The 11040-nt window shown below is 39.5% G+C and overlaps 1 protein-coding gene across 1 annotated transcript in view; it reads left to right on the forward strand.

The window, feature by feature from the left end:
• TARS1 (threonyl-tRNA synthetase 1) overlaps positions 1–3387 on the forward strand; it is a gene marked incomplete in the record, with an annotated part of 30154 nt that extends 26767 nt beyond the window's left edge. Inside the window, 2 exon segments of the mRNA XM_072416568.1 lie at positions 1480–1594; positions 2786–3387. Coding sequence (XP_072272669.1) covers positions 1480–1594; positions 2786–2934 — 264 coding nt within the window.
• Between the last annotated feature and the right edge of the window lie 7653 nt (positions 3388–11040).

The raw sequence follows: 11040 nt of genomic DNA on the forward strand, positions 1-11040 counted from the left end.
ATACTGAACTTAGTACAAATGCAGAACATCCAGTGCTCAGAGGATACTTTTTATCAAATGTACAAGACTTTTATTACTTTCCTATCATCCTGATCATCATCATCATTCATCCTAAACATCATCATCTATCAACTCCCCCACAGGCTAATGGAACCGCAGGGAAGAAAAATGCTTCCATGGGGGGAGGGTGGGCACAGGCTCGTTCTCTTCCGCAACCAATGTATATTTATGATTTTTTGAAAGTAAATGCCAGACTGGGCTTTAAAGTTACCAGCAAGGTCTTGTCATTGCCAATGTCTTCTGAAATACTAGTTCCCTGGCTATCTCCGGCTTCTGTCCAGAAGTTGCACGCAGCTACACAGAACTAATCTGCATACGGTTTCCAAGTCAAAAGTTATTCTATTGAACTAAAAGTTCCTTTAATAAGTGCTGACAAGCACGATTTGGTATGACAGATGGGACTGTAAGTGTCTGATGTCACAAATGTTTCTTACAGCCGGTCCAAACTTTTTTGTGTAATTGTACATTGTGTCACACATGTACAGCTCGGTTTACAGTCTCTGTTGTGTTAAGATGAAGTAACTTCAGTTTACATGTGTGACATCATACTTATTTTTTTCAAATGTGTACAGCACAAGACAGTAAAACAGAAGCCACAGATGATAGTATATGAGTTGACATTCTCCATCACAGCATGAACAGCATAAGACCCCAGTCATAGTTCCCTATGATTGGATCATACAGCACACATTATCACCTAATATAATAGGGAATACACTGGATCGGTTCTAGGCATTGATAAACACTACAATCACATATACAGAGCAGCACAACACATTTAATACACTGAAAACTGCAGAGAAATTCTGGATTTTGTCTGCGCAGGGGATGTGCAGGGTTTCCATTGAACTAACTGTATGGGGCTTGTGTGCAACATCAAGAATGCAGCAAGTGTGACTGACACCCCTTTAATCACAGAGGGGTCTAATAAAAGAATTGGTTGTCACAAGGACAGGGAGTGTGCCAGCTGTAATGCTTTTTAGTTTGGAGGCAAACAATGGGGAGAAGGGAATGGAGAAGCTGGAGTTCTGCTTTAAAGTACAATGTTGCTTTACCCTGCATGGACAAGGTTTGTTATAAGTACAGAAGTGAGTGCCCTAAATCTTCTTTTAACACATTGGACCTGGACAAACTACTTCATTGATGGCTGAAATTATGGCATGTGACTTGTGTAAAGCCTGATTTATTTGTTCCTAATAACAGAGCTGTCTTATAACGACGCAGTATGAACTTCTACTGGTAACTAGCAGGGGGTTGTGCAGCCCAAACCGCAGCTTCTCATGACAGATCCCACGCTTTGTATTAGCCTTTATAATTATGTGTCGGAGTCCCCTGGCTTATTATCCTCCTGATCTTCAATATGGCTTTCATCTGCCCACTTTGTTCCTCATTGTGAGCTTTTTATTCTGTTCATGACAGGTTAAGGAGCAGTTCCACCATGCTGGCCTTATGGCAGACGTAGATCTCGATCCAGGTTCCACTCTCAATAAGAAGATCCGGAATGCACAGCTTGCACAATATAACTTCATTCTCGGTGAGAGAAATCATTTTTTATCCATTTATTAGGATTTCAGTAGTTTTGTATTTGCAATCATAAACTGAATTTAATGTTTTGTATGCCATGATCAACTAGATATAATATACGTGGAAAGCTGAATGGACATTATCCTTTAATAAAGGTGACATATGCCTGTTGCTATAATGAGACTTAAATCACGTTACTGTATCATGTAGTTATTTCAGAATGCTGCAATTATTGAAATAAACCCCAATCAAGTACTTTATAGATCTAAAAAGGATAGTGTAAGAATTCCAGCCAAGGTTAAACCACTCTTTAGAATGTTGGGGTTGGTTTTGATTTCAGTAGAACCCCGAATTAGCAAAGTGATTGATTCACCTAAAGCATTTTTGAGTGTCTGATTGGCGCTACAGTGACTAGAACCAGCGAATACACTGGCTTGCAGGTTTGTAGGCTCCTACTTATTCATGGTGTTTGTTTCTGCTTTATGCAGAATAAATTACACGGGGTTAGGATAATTTTGTGGGGGTTTTTGGACAAAACAAAAACTGGTTTCCATCTTTCTGCAGTTTTTGAAATTAAATGGAAGTGTACCATTCCAGTTACCAGCAGCCACAAAAATGGAACAATGTTTTTTAGATGTAGTTTAATAAACTGGAACTTAAGTGAAACAGAATGCCCTGGTACCCCAGAATCTGGAGACAGTGGTTTATCATTGTTGGTTAAAGAAACCACCTATCAAAGGAAAAGTCATCTCTGGATCCAGCTGTGAAAACAATGATACTCTGGTTGTTCTTGTCAGTGGTGGGTGGCCACAAACAGCAACCATCCTCCATCTTCTTGACTAAAGCAGATATTTGGGTAATAAAAATCCACAGGGTTCAACAGTCCTGGGAAAAAACATAGTAAAAAAAATATAGTAAATAAAGGGATTCGTACAGGTACACTTTAAGTTATCTACATAGCTTTAATGTATTATGTTGCTTTTTAAAAAAAAAAAAATTTAATTAATGCAAACTGTTCTGCGCAAAGCATATGACCTGTTCCATCTGGCTGTCTTTGCCCTGTTGAAGCTTCTCGACAGGTTGATGCCTTGTCCGGCTTTCTAGGAATTTCAATTAGGGAACGATTTTCTTGCACTAGCAGCAAAGACACTCTAGGGGTAGCCACCTCTACACCAATACAGCTGTTTCTTTTATATTTCAGTGATCGGAGAGAAAGAGAAGACCAGCGGAACAGTAAACATCCGCACACGAGATAACAAGGTGCACGGTGAGCGCACAGTCACTGAAACCATCGAGCGGCTCCTCCAGCTGAAAGAATCCAGATGTAAAAACTCAGAAGAGGAATTTTAAAGCTTCATTCTCAGCTAGCACTGTGCAAAGAATGATGGCATTACAATGCAGTGCTAGAAAATGAGCCAAACTAAACAAAGAAGCCCAATAATTTATGTCTCATGTTCATTAGTGAGTTCTGTCTCAGGTGACAGTTATTTTTATGCTCCGGATTTATGCAACTTTTTCACCTTGTAGATCTTGATCATCTTTTTTTATATGGAATAATTTCAGATTTATTACCTTGCCCTTTTATGTCTTCTTGATCTGGACACCTGGCCTCATAGGTTATTTCCAAATATTTGTCCAGGCAAATGCTTCCCAGTAGAATGTGCTTTAATGAAGACAATCAGAAAGCTCAGTGAACAATGGTTTGATGATGTTACACAGGTTAGAACAAATTCTCACTGGGAGGAGGGGTGTCAAGGCTGAAAATGTAACACACACAACATACAAATAAACAGGAGAAATGTTTAGGTATTGTGTCTGTCTTGTGCTGTATCTGATTTTTGTGTAAAGTGCACTCTACTTTGTGCAATCAAGCAAATTGAACTGTGAAAAATAAGAGGGTAAGGATATTATGCTTTACATTTAATTTGTTTTAATTAGAGTCTCCGTGTATTTTGGAAAGGGGATAACTCCACAGCCTATTAAGATAAACATACTGCACCTCTGTATACTGTAACTATAAAGAGGATAGATTGTTTCATGAGGTTCTAAGATATTGTATGACAACTCCCCTATACCTAGGAGTGGTTGGTCATATTTAACTGGACTTGTTCTGTAACTAAGCTGTTTGGCAGGTATCTTCTGTGTTCTAATGAGTATCTGGCACAATGACCTATTCTATGGTGTGGTTACCCATGTGTTTTTAAATTGGAGTATGTTTACGGCACTCATTGGAATTGCTTAAAGCTAACCTAAACTAAAACTTTTACTTTACATAAAAGGGTACACAACCCTTATATATAAAGTTAACATTTTATTCCTCTTTACTGCAACACCCTTTGAATGCTCCTTCTACGTGTACCCGATCTCAAGGCATTTTCTTACATTGAGGGGAAAGAGATGCGGATCTCACACCTGCGCAGTGCGAGATCGGGTGACATAGACAGAAGGAAGAAGATGGGGAAAAATGGCAGTGAGAATTCTAGGACTGCACGGGACCTGATAGAGGACTTCTCCAGCACGATCGAGGGATCTGCGGAAACAAAGTTTTTTTTTTTTAATTATTTTTAGTTTAGTTCCGCTTTAAATTTCAGGTTTCTTAGATGGGAGGCAAAATGTCTTCATGTCTTTAAAATGATAGAACATACCCAGCTGAATATGACTAAATCCTACTGGGTATACCATGACCTAGATAAATGAGAACCTTTACAGATACAACTGCAGCTGTCACCCCTAAAACTTGCCCTAGTTATCAGATGATTGGCTCCTAATCAGGTTATTTTTGACCAGTTCATACAAAAAGACTTTTGCCAGGGGCAATTATAGTCATCTGTCAGCCATCTTCACCTAGGGCAAGTCTCCTAATATGACTTCTGTTCATCAACAGGCCTGTATATCCAACTGCTTTATGTATATGAGAGAGGAGAAGAAAAAAGACAGGCTTTTGTAGGGCCAAGTGGTTTATAATAAAAAAAACTAATCTATATTTGCGTCTTACAACCTATAATCTAAACACAGACCACCTATGCTAGTCCTAGCTCAACATAGGTGTACTATTCTACCATCAAAGATCAGTTACAATAAGTTTCAACAATAATAATGTCGAATCATGGCTGGATTTCCCTGCCCGACGCCTTTCACCCAGTGGGGCTTCTTCAGGGGATCGGGAGATCATAATAGGATTGCTGAAACTTTAAACTCTGAGAGACAACCCCCATAAGCTAAATCACCCCCTCTAGGGTAAGGAGATACCTGTTCCAAAGCCGAAAAAGAGATACTCTTAAGATCACAATTGTGGCATGTTCCCATGTGACAGCTTATGGGGGTTGTCTCTCAGAGTTTAAAGTTTCAGCAATCCTATTACAATCTCCTGATCCCCTGAGGAAGCCCCACGGGGCAAAACAAAACATGTCGGGCAGTGAAATCCATCCATGATTCTACATTAATATTGTTGAAACCTTATGTAACAGATCTTTGACTGTAGAATAGTACACCTATATTGAGCTAGGACTAGCATAGGTGGTCTTTGTTTAGATTTTAGGTTGTAAAACACAAATAAAGTTTAGTTTTTTATTATAAACCACTTGGCCCTACAAAAGCCTGTCTTTTTTTCTTGTCCTCTCTCCCGGACTCTGATTCTTGAATATTCACACTCTGGGTCTTTGAGAGTTAACTTTATGTAAGTTTCTGGGCTACTCTGTTTGGTGTTACATCCCTTTTTTTCAAATGCTTTATGTATATGACCATCTTTAATTTTCTTTGGAGTAAAAGTATTGGACTAAGTTGTCTATTACTTACCCTAAATGTCTTTTCCTGAACCCTGGATTCCTGTTTATTTATTTCAAGGAACACTTGGTGGGGTATAGGCTGGAAATTGGGGTCTTGTTTTGGGTGGTCCTAAGGACATCACTGGACATAACTGTACTGTTTCTCAGTGTAAAAAGGAGGGTTGAAGTTGGTGTGTAGGTTTTCATTCTGGGGTTCTGAAAATTTTTGATAATTACTATCAAATTATTCTACATGTTGATGATTGCTATGTGATTCACAGTTCTAACCCCAGTCACTCCTATTATTGTTCTGCATATAAATGTGGATAAGAATTTACATAATTGGCATGTGGAAGAAATGAGAAATAAATATGCCAAACACTATCATAATAGGTTATTACCACAGTTAGAATACTATATTGTGCATGATTGTGGTCCTTTTATGTTATCATTTTAAGATTGGTCTGCTTTGAGAGAGCTGAAGATGTAACACAAATCAATCAAGCGCAATCTTCACTGTGGGCAGCAAGAGACTAGGGGCCTTTAGCTCTGAGCAGCATTTGTAAACACCATCACAAACTTCCATCCACCAAGATAAGACTAAGCACAAAATAATAAAAACCTAAAGCATATTTCCAAAGTGTTAATACATCAGAAAAAAAGCTTGAAAATTAGATGTTTGAACCCTAGAACAAGTATGACCTATATTGCAGCTTACCAGTTGTGTATCCTGCCAAAATCCCAATGTCCTTTTACTTTCTAAATAGTCAGATGATATTTCCAATATTCCTGTCCTGTAAAATACAACAGAATGTCTTGCTGGGGTGAGTAAGAGGGTTTGGAGAGTGGGAAAGCTGCAAAAGAGCAGCCTGGGGTAACAACCCTGCGTCTTACATAAATACAAATCGGTGAGTGATCATTGTCACACGGGTAGTTCTGCCAGGAGCAAATAAAAGGAATCAACCCGAGAAAGAAAACCAATGCAACCACCACAAGGCCTGATAATATACAGTTAGGTCCATAAATATTTGGACAGATACAACTTTTTTCTAATTTTTGTTCTGTACATTACCACAAATAATTTTAAATGAAACAACTCGGATGCAGTTGAACTGCAGACTTTCAGTTTTAATTCAGTTGGTTGAACAAAAAGATTGTATAAAAATGTGAGGAACTAAAGTCTTTTTTTAACACAATCACTTCATTTCAAGGCTCAAGTAATTGGACAAATTAAGAAGCTGAAAATAAATTTGTTCATTTCTAATACTTGGTTGAAAACCCTTTGCTGGCAATGACAGCATGTAGTCTTGAACTCATGGACATCACCAGATGCTGGGTTTCCTCCTTATTAATGCTCTGCCAGGCCTTTACTGCAGCGGCTTTCGGTTGCTGTTTGTTTTTGGGCCTTTCTGTCCGAAGTTTAGTCTTCAACAAGTGAAATGCATGCTCAATTGGGTTCAGATCAGGTGACTGACTTGGCCATTCAAGAATATTCCACTTCTTTGCCTTAATAAACTTCTGGGTTGCTTTGGCCGTATGTTTTGGGTCATTGTCCTTCTGTATTATGAAACGCCTCCCAATCAATGTGACTGCATTTAGCTGGATTTGAGCAGGCAGTATGTCTCTGAACACCTCAGAATTCATTCAGCTGCTTCTGTCCTGTGTCACATCATGGATAAACACTAGTGTCCCAGTGCCATGGCAGCCATGCACGCCCAAGCCATCACACTGCCTCCGCCATGTTTTACAGATGATGTGGTATGCTTTGGATCATAAGCTGTTCCACCCTTCTCCATATTTTTTTCTTGCCATCATTCTGGTAAAGGTTCATCTTGGTTTCATCTGTCCAAAGAATGTTTTTTCCCAAATGTGTTCTGGCTTTTTTAGATGTTTTTGAGCAAAGTCCAATCTAGTCTTTCTATTCTTGAGGCTTATGAGTGGCTTGCACCTTGCAGTGCACCCTCTGTATTTACTTTCATGCAGTCCTCTCTTTATGGTAGACTTGGATATCGATACGCCTACTTCCTGGAGAGTGTTGGTCACTTGGTTGGCTGTTGTGAAGGGGTTTCTCTTAACCATAAAAATGATTCTGCGATCATCCCGCACTGTTGTCTTCCGTGGACGTCCAGGTCTTTTGTCGTTGCCCAGTTCACCAGTGCTTTGTGTCTTTCTCATGATGTACCAGACGGTAGATATTGTAGCAATTTCTCGGATGTGTTTTTTCTGTTTTTGCAGCTTGAGGATGGCTTGTTTCACCTGCATGAAGAGCTGCTTTGACCACATGTTGTCTGAAAGTTTGCAGTCTCATTTAGAATTAATTGTGGTAATATACAAAACCAAAATTAGAAACAAGTTGTCTGTCCAAATATTTATCCACCTAACTGTACATATGCATGCAGTCACTGGCCACTATGTTATATACACCCGTTCAACTGCCTGTTAATGCAAATATCTAATCTGTCAGTCACATGACAGCAACTCAGTACAGTTAAAAATGTTGACATTGTCAAGATGACCTGCTGAAGTTCCAAATGGGCATCAAAATGCAGAAGAAATTAGTAATTTTTTTAATGTGGCATGGTTGTTTGTGTCAGACTGGCTGGTCTGGGTATTTCAGAAGCTGCTGGGTATTTCAGGTATTAGTAACTCAAATTGCCACTGGTACATACTAAGGTGTGCAGAAAGGCACAACATATCAAACCCTGAAACATGGACTATAGCAGCAAGATCACATTGTATGCAATATGATGATAACATGAAAGCATGGATCCATTCTGCCATGTATAAAGGATTCAGGCTGCTGCTGGTGGTGTATTAGTGTGGGAGATTATCTTGCAGGAAGTAGCCACCAGAAGTTAGTACACTGTGGTTATAAAGGGATGGACATTGAGCAAAAACAATATAAGGTAAGCTGTGGCATTTAAACAATGCTTTATTGGTAATAAGAGATCCAGGTTGTGCCAGAAAGTATCTTTTATACATTACAGTGTTATGTAATATGTTGGTGCTATATAAATACTGTTTGATATTAATAATTACAGCACCACCACCAGCTTCAATCATTAATACAAGGCAGGATGGATCCTTGCTTTTATGTTGTTGATGTCAAGTTCTGGCCCTAATATATAAATGTTGCAGCAAAAATTTAAATTTACAAGACCAGGCAACCTTTTTTTATCTTGTCTAATTTTTATGAGCCCATGTGAATACCTCAAATGTAACAAGGTACAAATTTATCTGGTAAAAAGTTACGGTTTCCTTTCTATTAGCTCAAACCAGTCTGGTCTTTCTCCATCTAACATTTGGCAGCAGCAAGGCATTTTTGCAGGGACCTGCTGCTCACTGGATATTTTCCCTTTTTCGGACCATTCTCTGCTAACCCTAGAGATGATTGTCAGTAAAAATTCCAGTGGAGCAGCAATTTCTGAAATACTCCAACCAGCCTACTTGCCATCAACAGTCATGCCATGTTTAAAGTCACAAACCGCCTTTCTTCCCTATTCTGTTGCCTAATTTGAATTTCAGCAAATCATCTTGACAATGTGTACATGACTAAATGCATCCAGTTGCTGCCATATGATTGGTAAATGAGCTTTTTTGTGTTCGCAAGCAGCTGTACAGGTGTACCTAACAAAGTGGCTGGTGTTCATCTAATAAGTAGTCCACCTAATTCATGAACATGACTTCCAGGTGCAGGAACTGGGGCTTATCAGAGGTCTTACTTTAAAAGATTTGGGGCGGATTTGAGGTCCAATAGTTAAGAAATTGGGGTATTGAATAGTTCATGTTACCAGTAAATTTGAATATGTTGTGACTATACACCAGTTTTTTAAAAATAATATTTAGTTCATTTTTCCATTAGCAAATGTTGAAAAGTCAAAATGTTGAAATGTCTAAAAGTTGAAAATTGAAAATAAACCATATAATGCGTCATTGTTCACAATTTCACCGGCTGTCTAATGCTTGTAAATTGACACTTAATGTGAGAAAGGTTCCTGCTCTCTGCATAACAATTTGAAGGACAGCAGATGGAAAAACATGTGATAGAGCCCATTACTGAGAAAACAAACTCAGATTTTTGACAGCTCCATGATGGATGATGTGGACAGTGCAGTCTATTTAGAAATGTTACCCAGCTTTTTTTTCCTGTCCATTAGTCGAAAACAGCAATATTTTTTTTATAAAAGGCCATCTCCACTTGTGTGGAGAGGGCAAGTTTCATATCTTGGCTAAGTGTTAAGTACCTCCATCACCTCCTACATGTGTGTGAAAGACCAAAATTAGCCTTGTGATGTCACTTGTCTTTTTATATGTGTATGGAGGGGCAAATCATAAGAAAACATGAATAGCCTAGTGTAATGCACGCGGGTGTGGACCCACTGTGCCACTGACTGGGTATGCTCTGGAGGAGCGTAACTAAGCCGCTACCTGGTCTTCACTAGAGCCTCTGATGGTGAGGATAGGCTTGGGCCGCAGGGTAGCTGCCAGGTGCCACTCCAGAGCGATCCCCAGGTCAGTGGCAGCTGACCAGAGGGCTCAGGGTACTCGGTGCAAGCACCGAGGGGGCTTGCGTGGCCAAGAGGGAGGTGGCAATCAGACAAAGTCCAAAAACAAGATCCGAGGTCAGGATCTGCTCAGGCAACTTCCTGTAGTAGGAGGTGCCTTTAAATACCTGCAGAGATCCAGCCATAGGCTGTAGAAACATAGGGCGTGTATGTGTTGCCTCATAGATGGAGAGACACACCTACGCCAGCTCAAACACCAGTGCAAGTCTCCAGCAGGAAGGAAACTCTGGCATGGAACACAGGTACTGGGGTTACTCTACCTGAGAGATAGGACCTGGCGCCCGTGCCTGCAATTAGGAGCAGCGGCGCCGGCGCGACCTGCAGGGCTAACACCCAGCTACTAAATATCAAAAATTGGAATATAGAATCAAATAATGTTTCTGATTGCTAACATGCATCATGTTTTCAAAGTTTTTTTTTTACCCTTTTAGCCAATCACAGGCTTAAGGCTTTTTATTTTATGTAATGTATTTTATGTAATAGTTCCGGCAATATTTCATGGGTTCAAGTGCATCTCCAGACCCACCTATCCTTTTCCTTGTGTAAAAGTGATCCAATAATGCCTTCTCACCCTTCTTCCCCCTCCTCTGAACGTAATCATTTCCCTACTCCAAGGATAACTGACACCCACCATTTCTTATGAGATCAGGCCGTCATGGGCACACCCGCTGGGCTAAAAGTACAATTCCACACAGAACAACACACATCACAATGTGACATACTGGCCAGGGAGCTTTTCTAGAAAGTATATCAGTTACCACCTAACAGACTGATTAGTATTACTAACATTCTTCATGGATAGAAAGACAGAGCCCTGTTCATTCCATTTTTTTAATCCCCACCAATGCCATGTAGCCATATTCTGGACAAAACAAACATTTAAACATGTTACCCATGTGCAATGAAAATGTTCACTGACAATACACCAATATAAATTAATTTATGGATATTGTATGCTTATCTCTATTTCTTCTGTGTGCCTATTTTCTCATTTTTGTTATTCTGTCAGTGGAAAGTCTCAGGCCTTACTTACCATATGTTCCTTATAATGACACATTTTCCTAGTATTAGGTATAATGGTGATAATCTTTTCCATATTCACTCAGCCTGTGTGGGGAAGTATTACT

Source organism: Pyxicephalus adspersus, chromosome 6 (genome assembly GCF_032062135.1).
Source record: "Pyxicephalus adspersus chromosome 6, UCB_Pads_2.0, whole genome shotgun sequence".
Lineage (NCBI taxonomy): Eukaryota > Metazoa > Chordata > Amphibia > Anura > Pyxicephalidae > Pyxicephalus > Pyxicephalus adspersus.